Source organism: Halichoeres trimaculatus, unplaced genomic scaffold, assembly GCF_033239565.1.
Source record: "Halichoeres trimaculatus isolate MK-OKI-2021-1 unplaced genomic scaffold, fHalTri1.1 fHalTri1_scaffold_11, whole genome shotgun sequence".
In the NCBI taxonomy this organism is placed as follows: domain Eukaryota; kingdom Metazoa; phylum Chordata; class Actinopteri; order Labriformes; family Labridae; genus Halichoeres; species Halichoeres trimaculatus.
Window position 1 is genome coordinate 30347327 of NW_027437189.1, and position 21247 is coordinate 30368573.

The window sequence follows — 21247 nt, forward strand, 5'->3', positions numbered from 1 at the left end:
GAGCTGAATGCCTGATTTATGTGGCCTTTATTTGAGTGTGCACAGGGGTCTTTTACATTTAAAATGGTTGTAAATATATTCCAAGTAAACTTTATCATGTCATCATGGGCTATAATCATATTAACCATAATTATCCAACAACAAAACTGTGGCTAGTGAAAATGCTGAGTGGCTAGTAACTCTGGGACACCACTAGCCACAGAGGCTGGTAAGCAAAAAAGTTAATGTCAAGCCCTGAGTATAACCTACTGAGGAATCCCTTTTCATTGTTGGGTGGGGGGACAAAAAAACTGTAAAATTTAAGACATCAATTCCCGGGGCATGAAAATAAATGCTTTATTTTTTGCTGTGTTATTTTTGTATTGTGATATTAAACAGTGACTATAATCATGTCACTGTTCCCTTTAAGTCTATATCCTACCTGTCTGCAGGTTTGGTTATACTCAACTGGTAATTCCAAGTGGTGTTGGGTAATAGGTGTCAATTACACCAGCTGTGACCAAACTTTTATCACCATCAACACTGGTCTGATCTCAATTACAGCAGCTTTACAAGAACTGAAAGCTGAATACAAGTGCTAAAACTAGAAGAAATACTTCAGTGAATAACTACACTACACCAAACTATTCTTCGAAGATATGTTTTTATCAAACTGTCAACAAAAATAAAATCTGAATATAATACAAAACTTAAAAATACACAATACTTAACAGATTTGAATTATAAAGTGCAAATGACTGCAACAAAACTTAGAAATACACCTTTACTTTTACATATATAAATAATAAAGTGAAACTAGGTAGATAGACAAAATAATTTTTTCTTCATGGACCCATCAGCAATTAATGCATAGATAATAAAACTAGCTAAACTATACAACTTATGCCTTTAACCAAGTCCTCTGAATGAAAACATCAAGGTTTTTTATAAGTTTACTCAATCCTTAAAATGCGCAACCAAATATCTGTATTAAAAAGGAGCATTTCATGCAATATTACACTGTTTTCAGACTGAAGGAAATCTTGGACTTTGAGTGGACGCTGCACCTCATTAATCAGCTACCTGGAGGAAATGATGAAGCAGTGTCTTTGAGCTTTTACACGGACAAATAGAACAGAACTGGATCAAAAAGGAGCATGTGTTGGTATCTTGAAGATGTGCCTTAATTTGCCTTGATTTAACAGTGTACAACCTCAATCTCAATCATAAAAAAGTCATGTCACATGTGACACATTTTCTCCAAGATTGTTTACATATATGGTAAATAAGAGTGGACCTAATACAGAGCCCTGCGGCACACCCTTGTGGACAGATATAATATCTGAACATACACCATCACTTCTAAAGCACTGTGACTGACAGGTAAGGTAGTTGGAAAACCAAGCAAAAGCCTCTTCTGAGACTCCTGAGCTCAGAGGTCTAAGTTTTAAAACATTATTATCCACATTAAAGCCACAATTGACACAAAACTAAAAGCTGTTCATATAAATCCAGTGCTAAACCACAAGAGAGAGGAAACATACAAATGTAATGTCATGCAATGTAAATGGGAAATGTAATACCCAGTAGTGCCCTGCGATTGACTGGCGATCAGTCCAGGGTGTACCCCGCCTCTCGCCCAATGATTGCTGGGATAGGCTCCAGCCACCCGCGACCCTAAACAGGATAAGCGGTACAGAAAATGGATGGATGGATACCCAGTAGTTGTTATAAATCTGACACCTAAGGTCTGATCAATCCCTGCGCGTACAACCTTCCACCACTGGGTGGCGACAAATTAATACAACTTGAACAAAACTTTTTTAGCTGAAGTGAAGAGCCACACATAAAGCCAGTTTCAACCTGTTCTGACTTCATTTTGGAAACTGGTTGCCCTCTTCTCTCTTCTTCATATCCTAAACAATTTAACGTTAACAGTGCCAACTCTCAAAGATGACAAAATGGATGTCTTTTTAAGGTTTTTAGGAAAGTTCTCAAACATATTCAGGTATTCAGACTCTTGAGTTGCATTTCACAACTTTCACTTTGTCTGAGGCTGGTTTGAAAAAAAAAAAAAGAGTTAACAGTTTTTCATTCAATACAAGAAATACCTCAAAAATCTCATTTGAGGTGTAACTAATTGGCCTAAGAGATTATGACTAATACAGTTAATTAAAATCTACCTATGTGCAATCAAGCCACACACACCTGTAGAGCTGGAAGGTTTGCTGAAGAATATTACTGAACAAAATGCATCATGCAGACATGGGAGCACTCCAGTTTGATCCAGCATATCACTCCCCACTCTAACCCTGTTCCCTGCTCCATCCACTGTTCTAACCTTTAAGATTAAATGCATAATGCATATATATATATATATATATATATATATATATATATATATATATATATATATATATATATATATATATATATATATATATATATTTATTTATTTTTTTCGTATATATATATATATATTTTCAGAGAAATAAATAAGACTGAGATCAGAAAATGTTTCCATGAACACCTTTTGATTAACAGAAAAATAAAAATCCACAAAACATCACAAAAATTATACCTAAATCTACCCAGGATGATAGATCATTTTTTGCTGATGTCTTCTACATGTCATCTCTCACACCATTTCCTACTCTATCTACTTACCTGTATTCTCTGGTTAAAAGAAAAGACTGAAAATTAAAAATAAAAAAATAAAAATGAAAAAAAAAAACTCAAAAGAGGAAGAAAGAAAAAAAAATCTTTAAAAAAGTAACACAATGACAGAAAGAAGTTGTCTGGGGCTGACTGAAGGATGATCAATTATGCAATGTGTCTCATATATGTGGTTATTTATACTTGTGAATATTTTCTTCACTTTTTATTTTTATTAACTTAACTTAAATTAAATTACATTAAATTACATTAAATTACATTAAAATGTCTTTGCAATGGAGAATTTCTCAAAATGCAATTAATACAATATCTTTTTATCTGGACTTGATGTGGAGGTTGCGATGTATGGATATGCCAGACATCACATTTTCTTTAGTTAATGTTACTTGGTTAAAGAGTTCAAATAAATTTTTTCAAACTCAAAAAGAAAAAAACATCTACATATCACAAAAAAACCCTGCTCTGTTTCCTCAGTTTGGTTCAAAGTTCAAATCTCTCTTAAAAATGAACTGCCGAGTTCATATGGGAAGATGTGGACTCAAGTTTGATAATTGAGGCCCACTGTGTTAGAAACATGCACCAAGACAACAGGTGACATAACTTGTTTCCATAGACTGTATAAAACATGGACGTAGTCTCTCTGACGTCACCCGCCTGTTTATGAAACAGAAAATGAAGCACATCGGCTATAGCGCCCATATTGGTAATGGGAAGGGCTTTGCGTACAGCTATAGGGCGCCTGTTGGTCACGTGACCCTGAGCGGTGCCTCAGATTGGGCAAGCTCCCGCTTTTAATGTCCCCTGAACTGCCAAGTTAGAAAAGAAAATCACCCCCCTCCAGTACAGTGTGTGCTGATAGTAAAAAAATTAAATTTAGCGATTGAGACAAGCGACGTTTTTTGAACCAGGTTGTAAATAAGTTAATTTCTGCTTTGAAAGCGCCTTTATTGGCTTGGTGTGTATATGACTTCCGGTACTTCCTCAAGCCTCAAGTGGAGACTTGAGAAACAGCAGCTTTTAGCACTTCTACATTGTCATATTCTTAGACTGGAGGTTGCTGCTTTATCTACACTAAGCTTATTTCAATTATCAATATGCTTAATAAATCTCCATATCTTCTGATGAAGGTGGGTGCGATTGAGAGTGGGGCAGGGGCAGTGGAAGCAGCTCTGCTGCTGAGGTGACTGCTGAAAGGTGACAGGTAGTTCTGAATAATGTGACATGACTGAGAACCAGCACGTCATCCTCACCTCCTTCTCCTCACCTTGTTGGAAGACATCAGGCCTTACACCAGTTAGCATTGACATGTTACAGGCTGCTAACAGCTAATCTCACATGTAAACAATGCAGCCATGGTTACATGTAGGATCTCTGGGCAAACACCGGAGAAAAAGTAGTAAAAATATCACTGAAGCCACAAAAAGTTTGGTGTCCATGAACCAACAAATGAACCATACAAACTAATGATCCACTCCAGATACAAAGATTACGGAAAAGAGACGAAAAAATTACAAGAAATGGACAAAGAAGAGAGAGCTGCAGCAAAAGGCAGCCATAGCCAACAGGGCAGCGCCTAGCAACCAAAATACAAGAAAGTTGTCAGTGTCAGTCCTCTGTATTACATATTACACCAGAGCATAATAGTAGTAAGTAAATGCAGAGCATGCCCACTGCGAGAAAACAAACAAACAAACAAACAAACAAACAAACAAACAAACAAACAAACAATGAAAGAGAGAGAGAGAACTTTGAATACAAAAACAGGATAAAATGCACCAGAATGCAGGACATTGCATTTCATTTTCTAAACAATTTTCTGGGGGAGAAACCCCAGACCCCCCACCAAAATATGACCCCCCCACATTCAAAAAGTTGCTGACGCCCTTGCCCCATGCGCATTTCCTCAGTGGCAAAAGCTGACTGAAATTTAGGGTCTGTAAAACATTATGGTTGTTGTATTTCTGCTGAACAAGTAATTGTGAGATTTCAATTGACTTTGATTCATTTATTTATCAGGTAGCTTGCAATGCTAATGCTAATTGTTGGCTATCAGCCATCAATCTCTGAGATGTTCAGCTGAAGGTCTCCACTTTGCATGGACACTCTTAGCTTCGAAGCAGTGGTTGTTCTGAAATGGTCATTATCTTGTGAATAGAACTTGAGTCCCTGATAAGTATAACTGACCACAGAACAACCACACCCAAAGTTTTAATCCAGATTTTTAAGAACATCAACTCATCTGAATGAAAAGAGCTAAATGCTACTTCAGTTCCCAAAATGCTTGAGCATCTGTATGATGGCGCAGGTTGTGAAGGGGCCTCTAGAAGTCTGTCACTTCTTTTTGAAAATCAGAGTAGGGGAGACTGGGGACAGTTGCAACAAGGGACGGTTGCAACAAGCCTTATTTCTCTAATCAGAAACATGCTAGAGTGATGACACTCACACTGCACATGCTCAGTTAGACCCTCTACCCACGAAGAAGAGAGAGGCCATATTGAGCATCTGGTCCTGCTTCTATCGAGTAAAGTTGTTTTGGAGGTATGAAAGTAACTTTTTTAATGAGCTGTTTTTTTGTCATACTGTTCTGACCTTATGTATGAATGAACCCAAACCTATCTAGTTTGAATCACTGTTTGTTGACTATTAAATGACATGGTGAGCATGTGTCAATGTCAATGTGGCTAGCTAGCACATGGCGTTTTGTCATGAGTGGTACCATGGGGACTGTCCCCATGCTATTAGGTTAGTCATATTAGAAGAGACCACATGACCATATTTTTTTAAGATCTTTAGTCCAAAATAGGCAAAATTAATATATTTAATTGCTCATGATGAACAGAACAGGCAATCATATGGAGAAACTAACGCTAATGATAAACAGAATAATTTCCCAAATAACTTGTTAAGCAAAAATGAGCACCTAGTCATTGTTGTATGTTGTATGTGTCATATAAACTTGTCATAGAGTGAATGAATCATCTAAATAGAGAAATTGTATTCAGTTTATTTTCAGTATGCAAAGAGTGAGGAAGAGAGTCACTAACAGAGGGGTTCCCCTCAGTATTTTGGAACAAGCTTCAGATATTATTACAGATGAGGGCAAATCAGTGAGGGCAGTGGCCAAGGCCTTTGACATATGCCACACCACATTGTTCAGGTTCCACAAGAAAAAAAAAGAATCTTGCAAGCACGGCATCAGAAAATAATGTTGCAAGTTATTCCATTCTTTTTGTCACAAAATGCAATATTGAGTTTTTATAGCTTCAGTAATATCTGCACATTGACTCAAGGTAGGCCCATGTTTAAAACAAAACAAAAAAAAAAACTAATTAAATACCTTAAAGCTGTACAGAAAAGAAAATTGAATTTGGGCCCACTCTGGGTCATACCATTAGTATTTGTCCTATTTAGACAAAACACTGAGGATAACTAGTGAAAGAATGATGTTTTTTTTTTAATGTATATATATGTTGCAACCGTCCCTGATCTGTGCTGCAACTGTTGGGGTCAGTTGCAACGTCTGAATTCCTTTTTTCAAATGAATATTTTGATTAATATGTTATATGTAGCCATCTTTAAATGGTATGGGCATTTAGCAGACAGATGTAGGTTAAATATGTAAAGATTTGGTGAGACTAGTCCAAATATTCTCTGAGGAACTGAGAGTAATGTAAAAAGTGTTGCAACTGTCCCCAGTCTCCCCTACTCTGCAATCAAATGTGTTCTCTAGACCCTTTTACAAGGTTGTGATTTTTAATGACTCGGGTGGAAACAGTAAAATGTGTATAAGAGTCAGAGGTAAACATAAGCTAAAGTTAGCTACAGCTGTTCCTGTAGCTGGTCATTGTTGACTCAAAATGTGTTTTATTTGTATTAGAGCTTCAGTGTTTTTCTTCTTCTGCCCACCCTTATTGTTGTAAACATTTCACAAATATAGCAGCTTCAGCAAAGGTGTGTTACAAGGGGAATCCTCAGTTAATCACAAGCTATTTGTGTATTCAAATGATAAATGCAGAACAAAGTTGTCAAAGAAAAAACATGAATGCAAAAGTGAAAATGAAATCAGATTTATTTCAGACATTTGATGGTACAAAGTCATGATAAATCTGCTTTTCCAGTCAGCCTTATCCATGATGCTTTATATTCAGAGTGGAAGTGGGAGTAAAGCAGGATCAGAAACCTGATGATTTTCTGTAGTGGAGAGCTCGTTTTCTCTCAGAACAGGAGAAGAAAAAGAAGATCCCAAAACTGGAAGTTGTGAGTGTGGAGTGTGGCTGCTTTTGCTTCAGGTGTTAAAATGAACACGTGCTGTTACCATTTTGTGTGCACTGGTTGTTGCTTTGTGAAGATTTTCTGACATGACACTACAAGTATCTTCTTGTCTGCCAGACAGCACATCCAGCAACCAAAAGACAGCCAGGCTGACGGTTTTTAAAGAGGAGAGGACCGACTCATATCTCTGCTGCTCTTTCTTTAGATTTGATAAATGCGCTGCCTCTACTTTTTGTTTTTGGATGTTATCTCTTACTCTCTCTGCAGAGCCATGGAGGGGGGAACAACACAGCAAAAAAATTTCAAAATACGCTCAGCCTTAAGTTTAATTTACCATTTGTTTGAGATGAAATAAAAATGTTCTCGAGTCTGCTGTGTGTTCAGAGGTGGTGGGCATATGAAAGAGTGTTTGGGTAGGTAGTTAAAGAGGTGGAGAGAGGAGTGGGGAAAAAGAAAAATCAGGAGGAAGATGGCTGCTGGATTTATTAATATCGGACAGTGCTTCGGCCTCCGAAGCTGGAAGAGTTCATGCTCATCCTGCTGTTGCCAGCGCCAAGGCTCATGGCCATGCCGCTGAGGTTCATGCCTCCGCCCATGCTGCCGGCGCTCATGCCCATCATGTTGCCGCCATAGCCGCCATAGCCGCCACCGCCGCCTCCACTGGCACTACCACCACCTAGATTTTCAGACAAGTTAAAGTAAATTCTCCGACTTCACCTTGTTTGGTCATGGAGCTCACATCAAATTACTGGTTTATACGTACCATAGCTGGAGGATGTCTGCTGTACGCGGATAGTTGCAGCTGGTCCACCTGATAAAATTCTGTAATGAAGCACAACAGTATTCATTTGATGCTGCAGAATTCTCCTCCTACGTAAAGTAGTGCAATCACTGAAAGCCTTGTTGTTTCAAAGTAGCTCCTGGTTTTCAGTACCTGGTCTCCTCTCCCTCCAGGAGTTTTCTGTATGTGGCGATCTCAATGTCCAGGGCCAGCTTGACGTTCATAAGCTCCTGGTACTCGCGCACCTGGCGAGCCATGTCCTGTTTGGCTCTTTGCAGGGCCTCCTCCAGGTCCCTGATGCGGGCCTTGGCATCTTTGACTGCCAGCTCCCCACGCTCCTCAGCCTCAGCGATCTGGGCCTCCAGGTTAGCACGCTGAGAAGTCAGAGAGGAAGCAGAGGCGTCAGATATGATATCAAAATGGGATATATTGCTAATGCCAGTTAAATTGTTTTAATACCAGACTAAACTTTAGTAAAGCTCAGCTGTATCTGTGAACATACCTGCCCCTTTACTGACTCAATCTCGTTCTGAAGGCGCTGAATCATGCGGTTAAGCTCAGCCATCTCAGCCTTGGTGTTGCGAAGGTCATCTCCAGCTCCAGCTGCTGAGGCCTGCATCTCCTGGAACTGTAGGAAAACGGTCAAAGTGAGGGTATGATATGATTTGTCAAGACGTGTTTCGTGCTTGATTTGCTGGTCTCTTCCTACCTTGTTTTGGTACCAACTCTCAGCATCGGCACGGTTGCGAGCAGCGACGTCCTCATACTGAGCCTTGACTTCAGCCACAATGGCGTCCATGTCCAGTTGGCGGCAGTTGTCCACCTCCACAATGACTGAGGTGTCCTTGATCTGTCCCTGGAGCTCACGCAGTTCCTGTGTAACACATGTCATTATTTAAAACTTGACCAATAAAAGCAGAGCCCTTTCTTCTCTTTTCTCTATCGGTACACATGAGGGCTACATATCACCCTCTGAATACAGGCAAAATGAGTGTTTACAAAAAAAGGCAAGCAAATAAACAGGCATGATTTCCTTACTGCTTCAAAGACAGCTCTGAGGAAGTTGATTTCATCCTGAAGGGCATCAACCTTGGCTTCCAGCTCAACCTTGTTCATGTAGGCACCGTCAACATCCTGAAAGCAAGTAAAAAAAAGAAGAAGAAGAAGAATGTTGACTGCATCAGTGAAGGCTCAGAAATAAAGGACAGGAATCGTCTGTGTTCATCATCTGTCCTCTCAGATCAGCTCATACCTTCTTGAGGAGCACAAATTCATTCTCCACGGCAGCACGCTTGTTGATTTCATCTTCATATCTGACACAAACAAGGAAACAATTAGCTGCAATAAAAAAACAAAAACAAAAAAACAAACAAACAAAACATACTAAAAACGTTTGCTTCTGCAGGTCATTTGTGCTGATATGGACTCACTTGGTCTTGAAGTCCTCCACCAGTCCCTGCATGTTCTTCAGCTCTCCCTCCAGCTTGACTTTCTCGTTGCCGAGCCCATCGAGCTGCTTGCGGAGGTTGGCGATGTAGGCCTCAAACATGGCGTCGATGTTGGAGCGGGTGGTGGTCTGTTCCTGCAGCAGGCTCCACTTGGTCTCCAGCATTTTGTTCTGTTGCTCCAGGAAGCGCACCTAAAAAAGGAAAATGATGTGTGCAGCTTAAGTCCACTGTAACTGATTGAAACATAGATTTTACTGAAAAATACTCCCTTATCTCTGATAAATTAGATAAACACAAAAGTGCCTTCAAGTTGGCCTGCTGGAAGCAACTTCTCTGGTCTGGAGTTAGAAACTATCCCATGTTGTTTACTACATCAGTTAACATTGTCCACATACTTTGATCCCAACCAAAAAAACATCCTAAAACACAAATTTGTATCAATAAATTATTAACCTATATAGTGTAAATGTGACAATACCCCAGGTTAGACATCAGGGCAAGGCTTCTTATGTTGCAGTTGTAGCAACTTCACTGCATTATGTCCACCAGAATCATCACAAATCTACACTGACATGGTTTAATGTTGTTGCTCCAAGTTAAGATGATAACTGCAGACTTAACGTTTAATAACCCTAACTCCTCACCCATCAAAGGCTGAGAGTCCACAATGTTTCTTTCATGATCACTTTTAGCAAACTACCTTTGAGGCTGTTTGGGTTTACTGTCATTTTTATTCATAACCATGTGCGATGACTTCAAGGAAAATGTAAATGTTTGTCGTCTTTGCTTTACTTAAGTCAGGTGATCTTTTGGGCCGCACCTTTGTGTGACTTTCACACACACACACACACACACACACACACACACACACACACACACACACACACACACACACACACACACACACACACACACACACACACAGAGTAATGCTGGCAGCTGCTGTATGAAATACCCCTCAGGGTAGAGATGTTCAGACTTATGTCTCTGTGCACATTGCAGATGGTCTTTAATGAGCTCATTTTTCCAGGGCTCCAGTCGTGTTCAGAAACATGCTTCACAGATGTATGTGAGAGGAAGATGATAATTCTGTAGCATCCAGCTTCAGGCTCAAGGAAAGGTGGAGCCAGTCTCCTCGTTTTGGGTGTGACTGTATCACTAAAAGTTTGAGGTGTGGCACCTTGGTTATGCCCCTCCCCTCAATCTGCTGACATCGCCCCTCCCTCGCCTCCAGGATGCATACTTTCACTGAGTGAACTTGTCTGCCACTGCCCTCAGTAATTAATGCTACACGCCTGAAGCCATTCAGTGCCACTCCAACCCAGTGCTAAGAATAAAAGTCAAATACTCAGAACATTTTTTTCTTTTTTTGATTTAGATTTTTTCAGTCCTCAGTTTGCTTTTTTAGATTTTGGGATGGATCTAGAGCATGGAGTCTAACTTTAAAGGAAAAGGTGTGATCATCTCTGTGTGGTGACAGATGAGGTGTGGCATGCACACTCAGTGAAAACGCCAACTGAGCATTTTCTCTCTCAGGGTGTGGTTGATTTCTTTCCCAGTTTTGTCCTGAAGAAGCTTGATCTTTAACATGTCTCAGCCCATAAAGCAAAGGGCAGTTATGCACATTTGAAAATGTCACTCTTCATCTTTTCCTCAAAATGTTTGGAAAATTATACCAAAATTACGACAGCAGGATGCAAGAACTGTGCACGAATCATCTTCTTTGGATTTCTCCACAGTAACAGTTTACGGCCAGTGTGTTTTTGCTGTCATGGTAAGAAAACCTGATCCCCTCCTCTCTAAACACTGAGCGTCACTTGATGCCACCACTCGAGTGTTTCCAGCTTTTCATTCTACAAAGGGACAGCTGTCAGAGGGTCACTGGTGGTCTATGATCATTTGGAAGGCCAGGTTTCATTTTAAGTGTTGGCTGATGCTAAGTTTGACACTGTTTGACAATCTCTCACAAATTAAGCCCAGCAGCACAATTAGCTAGCAGAGCTTTAGCATGCACTTTCCTCAGGTGAGATCAGTTTCTGTGTAATATTTTATGAGCCCGGGGATACCATCAGCAGCATCCTTTTGCTTTCATAAAACAATGAACTCAAGTTCATCAGTACATCCATCATTTTTTTCTCATCTGATCTGCTGTTCAACAAATACTAAGGTCTTTATGGATTAATTAATATCTGGCATTACGTCCAAAGTCAAGTCAGATGTCATATTACTTCATTCCACTTTCTACAACAGAAGCTGTTTCAGTCTGTGACAGAAAAGAGGCTCTTACCTTGTCAATGAAGGAAGCAAAGCGGTTGTTGAGGTTCTTGATCTGCTCTTTCTCCTGGTTTTTGACAGTTTGGATGGTAGGGTCGATCTCAAGGTTTAGAGGAGCCAGCAGGCCCTGGTTGAACTGGACGTTTGTGATCGGCATGCAACCACCACCCATGCCACCCATGCCACCCATCATGCCACCACCACCACTCATCATGCCACCACCACCCATGCCACCAAAACTGTAAGCAGACATGCCACTACCCATGCCAATACCTGCACCACCACCATAACCACCCATGGTCATCCTGCCACCACCAACAGAGGCCACTGCCATTTGCCTGCCGCCAAATGCTGGTCCAAGTGATCTAGTAGAATACTGCCGAATATTGGCACCACCTGAGCCATAAAGACCTCCACCGCTGCTCATAACACCAAATCCACCCATACCTCCCATCAAGCTACCTCCACTGGATTTAACAGTGGTTGTTCTACTAAAGGTTTGCTTCATTTTGTCCTTTGACAGAGAAAGTTTCTAAGAGAAAAGAGAGAGCAGAGAGAGAGCTTCAGCAGGGCACACTAAGAGGAGAGTCGAGTCCCTCTAAGTGTCTTCTCCCTTCGCTTGATGGACTTTTATCTGCCTCTGGCTCTGGAGGAGGTCCCAGTGAGCTCCACCTCCTCTGCTCCTCCCCTACCTGCCTCCTATTACCTGGATCCTGGAAGGTGCACTTGCAGGTAGATTGGTTTGGAGCGGATCAGCCTGTTGAACAGGTAACAGTGCCACCCCAGTAAAATGATCACAGTGCGACACACCCAGGTGCTCGCAGAGGAATGGCATCAGAGCCGCAGGTTAGGAGGGGAAGACAGACATGTTGGCAAAAAGTTCAAACTTGATTAGCTGGAGGGTTTCTGGGAGGCTAGGTGAGGGTGGCGTAAAGAGCTACACTCTCACTGATCCGTCGTTCTCTGTCTCTAAAGAATTATCTCTTTAAATTTACAAATGTGACAGTCAATCAGCACAAAACATTCCCAGGTGTTTTTTCTTTTTTCCTGCACAATTCTGCCCGTTTGCATGTAAATCCATACAACGCTGGTCCCAGAAAAGTTGTGACTTTGTGGAAAATTTAACCCCTTACTACCTGAGTTAATTAACAATTATAAAGATAGATTGTTTTTATGTGTTTTTGAATTCTTAATTCTTAATTATTATGTAGAGATTGTAAATTTGAGTATAATACACACAACACTTATAACTTAATTTTATATTATAGGAAAATGGAGAAATTACTTTATTTATCCCCGAGGGGAAATTCATGAGTCACAGCAGCAATTAAGAAAACAATAGTAAGAAAGTGTATAGAAAGTGCAAAAAGGTCCACAAGAAAATAAATGATGACAGCCTGTCCACCACTCTCCAGCCCAGCCAGTCTCCACCTCCACAGGGTCCAGGACTGAGCTTCTTCAGCAGTCTGTTCAGTCTCTGTCTCCTGGATCCTGTCTGCTCACAGCAGGTGAAGCTCTTCCAATGTGGCGTTGGGGTCTGATGTCAGCTCCATCAGCCAGGTCCATGAACATCACGATGCCCCTCTGCCGCTGGGCTAGTACGGCTAGCTCGTCCATTCCACCGGAGATAGATCCCACTTTCCCAACAACGATGCTTGGAAGGACAGGTCCACAGAGTACCAGCATGTTGTCCTCACCTCCTCCTCCTCACCTCGAGGGAAATCATCAAGCCCTCCACGAGTTAGCATTGACATGCTAGAGGCTGCTAACAGCTAATCTCACATGTAAACAATGCAGCCATGGTTACATGTAGGATCTCCAGACAAACACAGGAGAAAAGTAATAAAAATATCTCTGAAGCCACAAAAAGTTTGTCCATGACCAACAAATGAGCCATACAAACTAATGATCCACTCCAAATACAAAGATTACAAAAAAGAGAGTAAAAAAATTACAAGAAACAGACAAAGAAGAGAGAGCTGCTACAAAAGGCAGCCATAGCCAACAGGGCGGCGCCTAGCAACTAAAATATCACAAAATTGTTGTCAGTGTCAGTCCTCTGTATTACACCAGAGCATAATAGTAGTAAGTAAATGCAGAGCATGCCCACTCAGAGAAAAAAAAAAAAAAAATGAAAGAGAGAGACAACGTTCAATATAAAAACAGGATAAAATGCACCAAAATGCAGGACATTGCACTTAACTTTCCAAAAAAAATTTCTTGGGGGAGAAACCCCAGACTCCCCACCAAAATATGCCCCCCGCACATTCAAAAAGCTGCTGACGCCCTTGCCCCACATGCATTTCACAGGGGCAAAAGCTGACTGAAATTTAGGGTCTGTAAAACATTATGGTTGTTGTATTTCTGCTGAACAAGTAATTGTGAGATTTGAATTGACTTGCAATGCTAATGCTAAATGTTGGCTATCAGCCATCAATCTCTGAGATGTTCAGCTGAAGGTCTCCAGTAAGCACGGACACTCTTAGCTTCGAAGCAGTGGTTGTCCATGCTCAAAGTTTTAATCCAGACTTTTAAGAACATCAACTCATCTGAATAAAAAGAGCTAAATGCTTCTTCAGTTCCCAAAATGCTTGAGCATCTGTATGATGGCGTAGGTTGTGACAGGGCCTCTAAGAGTCTGTCACTTCTTTTGAAGGTCAGAGTATTCTGCAATAAATGTGTTCTCCAGACCCTTTTACAAGGTCGTAGTTTATAATGAGTCAGGTAGAAACAGTAAAATGTGTATAAGAGTCAGAGGTAAACACAAGCTAAAACTAGCTACAGCTGTTCCTGTAGCCGGTCAGTGGCGACTCAAAATGTGTTTTATTTGTATTAGAGCTTCAGTGTTTTTCTTCTTCTGCCCACCCTTATTGTTGTAAACATTTCATTCAGTTAAAGGACTGTTACAAACATAGCAGCTTCAGCAAAGGTGTGTTATGAGGGGAATCCTCAGTTAATCACAAGCTATTTGTGTATTCAAAAAATAAATGCAGAACAAAGTTGTCAAAGAAAAAACATGAACGCAAAAGTGAAAATGAAATCAGATTTATTTCAGGCATTTGATGGTACAAAGTCATGATAAATCTGCTTTTCCAGTCAGCCTTATCCATGATGCTTTATATTCAGAGTGGAAATGGGAGTAAAGCAGGATCAGAAACCTGATGATTTTCTGTAGTGGAGAGCTTGTTTTCTCTCAGAACAGGAGAAGAAAAAAAAGATCCCAAAACTGAAAGTTGTGAGTGTGGAGTGTGGCTGCTTTTGCTTCAGGTGTTAAAATGAACACGTGCTGTTACCATTTTGTGTGCACTGGTTGTTGCTTTGTGAAGATTTTCTGACATGACACTACAAGTATTTCCTTGTCTGCCAGACAGCACATCCAGCAACCAAAAGACAGCCAGGCTGACGGTTTTTAAAGAGGAGAGGACCGACTCACATCTCTGCTGCTCTTTCTTTAGATTTGATAAATGCGCTGCCTCTACTTTTTGTTTTTAGATGTTATCTCTTACTCTCTCTGCAGAGCCATGGAGGGAGGAACAACACAGCAACAAGATGTCAAAATAAGCTCAGCTATAAGTTTAATTTACCATTTGTCTGAGATGAAATAAAAATGTTCCCGAGTCTGCTGTGTGTTCAGAGGTGGTGGGCAAATGCAAGAGTGTTTGGGTAGGTAGTTAAAGAGGTGGAGAGAGGAGTGGGGAAAAAGAAAAATCAGGAGGAAGATGGCTACTGGATTTATTAATATCGGACAGAGCCTCTGCCTCCGTAGCTGGCACTGTTCATGCTCATCCTGGTGTTGCCTCCGCTGCCAGCGCCAAGGCCGATGATGCCCATGCTGCCGCCCATGCTGCCGGCACTCATGCCCGCGCTCATGCCCATCATGTTGCCGCCATAGCCGCCATAGCCGCCACCGCCGCCTCCACTGGCGCTACCAGAACCTAGATTTTCAGATGAGATGAGAGTAAATTCTCTGACCTCGCCTTGTTTGGTCGTGGAGCACACATCAAATTACTGGTTTATACGTACCAAAGCTGGAGGATGTCTGCTGTACGCGGATAGTTGCAGCTGGTCCACCTGATAAAATTCTGTAATGAAGCACAACAGTATTCATTTGATGCTGCAGAATTCTCCTCCTACGTAAAGTAGTGCAATCACTGAAAGCCTTGTTGTTTCAAAGTAGCTCCTGGTTTTCAGTACCTGGTCTCCTCTCCCTCCAGGAGTTTTCTGTATGTGGCGATCTCAATGTCCAGGGCCAGCTTCACGTTCATGAGCTCCTGGTACTCGCGCACCTGACGAGCCATGTCCTGTTTGGCTCTTTGCAGGGCCTCCTCCAGGTCCTTGATGCGGGCCTTGGCATCTTTGACTGCCAGCTCCCCACGCTCCTCAGCCTCAGCGATCTGGGCCTCCAGGTTAGCACGCTGAGAAGTCAGAGAGGAAGCAGAGGCGTCAGATATGATATCAAAATGTTATATATTGCTAATGCCAGTTAAATTTTTTTAATACCAGACTAAACTTTAGTTAATATCAGCTGTATCTGTGAACATACCTGCGCCTTTACTGACTCAATCTCGTTCTGAAGGCGTTGAATCATGCGGTTAAGCTCAGCCATCTCAGCCTTGGTGTTGCGAAGGTCATCTCCAGCTCCAGCTGCTGAGGCCTGCATCTCCTGGAACTGTAGGAAAACGGTCAAAGTGAGGGTATGATATGATTTGTCAAGACGTGTTTCGTGCTTGATTTGCTGGTCTCTTCCTACCTTGGTTTGGTACCAACTCTCAGCATCGGCACGGTTGCGAGCAGCGACGTCCTCATACTGAGCCTTGACTTCAGCCACAATGGCGTCCATGTCCAGGTTGCGGCAGTTGTCCATCTCCACGATGACTGAGGTGTCCTTGATCTGTCCCTGGAGCTCACGCAGTTCCTGTGTAACACATGTCATTTTTTATAACTTGACCAATAAAAGCAGAGCCCTTTCTTCTCTTTTCTCTATCGGCACACATGAGGGCTACATATCACCCTCTGAATACAGGCAAAATGAGTGTTCACAAAAAAAGGCATGCAAATAAACAGGCATGATTTCCTTACTGCTTCAAAGACAGCTCTGAGGAAGTTGATTTCATCCTGAAGGGCATCAACCTTGGCTTCCAGCTCAACCTTGTTCATGTAGGCACCGTCAACATCCTGAAAGCAAGTGAAAAATAATGAAAATGAATGTTGACTGCATCAGTGAAGGCTCAGAAATCAACCACAGGAATTGTGTTTGTTTAACATCTGTCCTCTCAGATCAGCTCATACCTTCTTGAGGAGCACAAATTCATTCTCCACGGCAGCACGCTTGTTGATTTCATCTTCATATCTGACACAAACAAGGAAACAATTAGCTGCAATAAAAAAACAAAAACAAAAAAACAAACAAACAAAACATACTAAAAACGTTTGCTTCTGCAGGTCATTTGTGCTGATATGGACTCACTTGGTCTTGAAGTCCTCCACCAGTCCCTGCATGTTCTTCAGCTCTCCCTCCAGCTTGACTTTTTCGTTGCCGAGCCCATCGAGCTGCTTGCGGAGGTTGGCGATGTAGGCCTCAAACATGGCGTCGATGTTGGAGCGGGTGGTGGTCTGTTCCTGCAGCAGGCTCCACTTGGTCTCCAGCATTTTGTTCTGTTGCTCCAGGAAGCGCACCTAAAAAAGGAAAATGATGTGTGCAGCTTAAGTCCACTGTAACTGATTGAAACATAGATTTTACTGAAAAATACTCCCTTATCTCTGTTAAATTAGATAAACACAAAAGTGCCTTCAAGTTGACCTGCTGGGAGCAACTTTTCTGGTCTGGAGTTAGAAACTATCCCATGTTGTTTACTACATCAGTTAACATTGTCCACGTACTTTGATCCCAACCAAAAAAACATCCTAAAACACAAATTTGTATCAATAAATTATTAACCTATATAGTGTAAATGTGACAATACCCCAGGTTAGACATCAGGGCAAGGCTTCTTATGTTGCAGTCGTAGCAACTTCACTGCATTATGTCCACCAGAATCATCACAAATCTACACTGACATGGTTTAATGTTGTTGCTCCAAGTTAAGATGATAACTGCAGACTTAACGTTTAACAACCCTAACTCCTCACCCATCAAAGGCTGAGAGTCCACAATGTTTCTTTCATGATCACTTTCAGCAAACTACCTTTGAGGCTGTTTGGGTTTACTGTCATTTTTATTCATAACCATGTGTGATGACTTCAAGGAAACGTAAATGTTTGTCATCTTTGCTTTACTTAGGTCAGGTGATCTTTTGGGCCACACCTTTGTGTGACTTTAACACACACACACACACGCACACACAGTAATGCTGGCAGCTGCTGTATGAAATACCCCTCAGGGCAGAGATGTTCAGTCTTATGTCTCTGTGCACATTGCAGATGGTCTTTAATGAGCTCATTTTTCCAGGGCTCCAGTCGTGTTCAGAAACATGCTTCACAGATGTATGTGAGAGGAAGGTGATAATTCTGTAGCATCCAGCTTCAGGCTCAAGGAAAGGTGGAGCCAGTCTCCTCGTTTTGGGTGTGACTGTATCACTAAAAGTTTGAGGTGTGGCACCTTGGTTATGCCCCTCCCCTCAATCTGCTGACATCGCCCCTCCCTCGCCTCCAGGATGCATACTTTCACTGAGTGAACTTGTCTGCCACTGCCCTCAGTAATTAATGCTACACGCCTGAAGCCATTCAGTGCCACTCCAACCCAGTGCTCAGAATAAAAGTCAAATACTCAGAACATTTTTTTCTTTTTTTGATTTAGATTTTTTCAGTCCTCAGTTTGCTTTTTTAGATTTTGGGATGGATCTAGAGCATGGAGTCTAACTTTAAAGGAAAAGGTGTGATCATCTCTGTGTGGTGACAGATGAGGTGTGGCATGCACACTCAGTGAAAACGCCAACTGAGCATTTTCTCTCTCAGGGTGTGGTTGATTTCTTTTCCAGTTTTGTCCCGAAGAAGCTTGATCTTTAACATGTCTCAGCCCATAAAGCAAAGTTATGCACATTTGAAAACATCACTCTTCATCTTTTCCACAAAATCTTTGGAAAATTATACCAAAATTATGACTGCAGGATGCAAGAACTGTGCACGAATTATCTTCTTTGGATTTCTCCACAGTAACAGTTAGTTGCCTGTGAGTTTTTGCTGTCATGGTAAGAAAACCTGATCCCCTCCTCTCTAAACACTGAGCGTCACTTGATGCCACCACTCGAGTGTTTCCAGCTTTTCATTCTACAAAGGGACAGCTGTCAGAGGTTCACTGGTGGTCTATGATCATTTGGAAGGCCAGGTTTCATTTTAAGTGTTGGCTGATGCTAAGTTTGACACTGTTTGACAATCTCTCACAAATTATGCCCAGCAGCACAATTAGCTAGCAGAGCTTTAGCATGCACTTTCCTCAGGTGAGATCAGCTTCTGTGTAATATTTTATGAGCCCGGGGATACCATCAGGGGCATCCTTTTGCTTTCATAAAACAATGAACTCAAGTTCACCAGTACATCCATCATTTTTTTCTCATGTGATCTGCTGTTCAACAAATACTAAGGTCTTTATGGATTAATTAATATCTGGCATTACGTCCAAAGTCATATCAGATGTCATATTACTTCATTCCACTTTCTACAACAGAAGCTGTTTCAGTCTGTGACAGAAAAGAGGCTCTTACCTTGTCAATGAAGGAAGCAAAGCGATTGTTGAGGTTCTTGATCTGCTCTTTCTCCTGGTTTTTGACAGTTTGGATGGTAGGGTCGATCTCAAGGTTTAGAGGAACCAGCAGGCCCTGGTTGTACTGGACGTTTGTGATCGGCATGCAACCAATGCCACCACCACCACCCATCATGCCACCACCACCCATCATGCCACCCATCATGCCACCACCACTCATCATGCCACTGCCACCAAAACTGTAAGCAGACATGCCACTACCCATGCCACCACCTCCGACACCATAACCACCCATGGTCATCCTGCCACCACCTGAGGCCACTGCCATTTGCCTGCCGCCAAATGCTGATCCAATTGCAGATTTAGCAGAAAACTGCCGAATGGCACCACCTGAGCTATAAGCACCTCCACCACTGCTCATAACACCAAATCCACCCATACCTCCCATCGAGCTACCTCCACTGGATTTAACAGTGGTTGTTCTACTAAAGGATTGCCTCATTTTGTCCTTGGACAGAGAAAGTTTCTAAGAGAAAAGAGAGAGCAGAGAGAGAGCTTCAGCAGGGCACACTAAGAGGAGAGTCGAGTCCCTCTAAGTGTCTTCTTCCTTCGCGTGATGGACTTTTATCTGCCTCTGGCTCTGGAGGAGGTCCCAGTGAGCTCCACCTCCTCTGCACCTCCCCTACCTGCCTCCTATTACCTGGATCCTGGAAGGTGCACTTGCAGGTAGATTGGCTTGGAGCGGATCAGCCTGTTGAACAGGTAACAGTGCCACCCCAGTAAAATGATCACAGTGTGACACACCCAGGTGCTCGCAGAGGAATGGCATCAGAGCCGCAGGTTAGGAGGGGAAGACAGACATGTTGGCAAAGGAGTTCAAACTTGATTAGCTGGAGGGTTTCTGAGTGGCGTTGGTGAGGGTGGCTTGAAGAGCTACACTCTCACTGATCCGTCGTTCTCTGTCTCTAAAGAATTATCTCTTAAAATTTAGAAATGTGACAGTCAATCAGCACAAGACTTTCCCAGGTGCTTTTCCTTTTTTTTCTGCACAAATTTGACTGTTTGCATTTAAATCCATACAACCCTGGACTCAGATAAGTTGTGACTTTGTGGGAAATTTAATCCCTTCCTACCTGAATTAATCAACAATTATAAAAATAGTTTTTTTTTATGTGTTTTTGAATTCTTAAAGACATTAAATTAAGTGAGGATTGTAGATTTGAGTATAATGCACACAACACTTAAAACTGAGTTATATCATCTAATGTTTATATATATATATATATATATATATATATATATATATATATATATATATATATATATATATATATATATATAGACATTGGAACTTCAACCCCCCCCAATTTATTGTGGCATAGTGGATCTGATATAGTGAGTAGAATATGAATCAATAGGTAATAATGAGATGCAATGGTCATTTTAGCTGCATCAAAACCTTACAGGGTAACAGGCATCAAGGGGTTAAATAAAAAAAAAAAAGAAGATAATAATTTGCAAATCTTATGAACCAATATTATATTGACAGTAGAATAAAGAAAAATATTCAGACTACAAAATTGCACCAAAAATCATATAACTTTGAACTTAAAAGTTATAACATCTCAGAAAGGTTTGGACAGGGCCATGCTCACCTCAGTGTGACATCCTCTCGTCTGGGGACTGAGGGGACCAGCTGCTGGAGTTTTAGAAGGGACTGTTGTTCTGTTCTCGCCTGATGTAAGACTCTAGCATCTCAACCATCCCGGGCCTTCTTTGTCAGATCTATCTTTTTATAATGTGCCAGAAGTTTTCCGTAGGTAACTCATCTGGACTGCATTCTGGCCAGTTCAGCTTCTGGATCTGCTTACTACTACAGATCCGGATCGGTCTACTACCACAGAGCCATGCTCTAGTTGTGGATGCACTTTGAGGTTAGCATTGTTTTGCTGGTCTTATGGTCGTCTGGATGGGAAACAAATTACCCCCTTTTACCATCAGAGACGCTGGCTTATGAACCAAAACTGATAACAAGCCAGAAGATCTTTTTCTCATTAGTCCAAAGGACACAGCGTCCATGTTTTCTGGGAAAAAAATCAAATTTTAATATGCCAGTTC

The 21247-nt window shown here is 41.5% G+C and overlaps 2 protein-coding genes across 2 annotated transcripts; both read right to left on the reverse strand.

Moving 5' to 3' along the window:
* Window positions 1-7412: 7412 nt before the first annotated feature.
* LOC141798835 (intermediate filament protein ON3-like) lies at window positions 7413-11764 on the reverse strand. Its single transcript, XM_074680699.1, has 9 exons — window positions 11444-11764; window positions 9139-9347; window positions 8961-9021; window positions 8747-8842; window positions 8418-8582; window positions 8211-8336; window positions 7862-8082; window positions 7691-7749; window positions 7413-7603 (listed from the first exon to the last, which is right to left on the reverse strand). The coding sequence occupies exons 1-9, from the start codon at window positions 11762-11764 to the stop codon at window positions 7413-7415; spliced, it is 1449 nt and encodes a 482-aa protein (XP_074536800.1).
* A 3401-nt stretch (window positions 11765-15165) lies between these two features.
* On the reverse strand, window positions 15166-19604 carry LOC141798836 (keratin, type II cytoskeletal cochleal-like). The gene is made up of 9 exons (XM_074680700.1): window positions 19131-19604; window positions 16898-17106; window positions 16720-16780; window positions 16510-16605; window positions 16181-16345; window positions 15974-16099; window positions 15625-15845; window positions 15454-15512; window positions 15166-15365 (listed from the first exon to the last, which is right to left on the reverse strand). The coding sequence occupies exons 1-9, from the start codon at window positions 19575-19577 to the stop codon at window positions 15166-15168; spliced, it is 1584 nt and encodes a 527-aa protein (XP_074536801.1). The 5' UTR covers window positions 19578-19604.
* Window positions 19605-21247: the final 1643 nt, after the last annotated feature.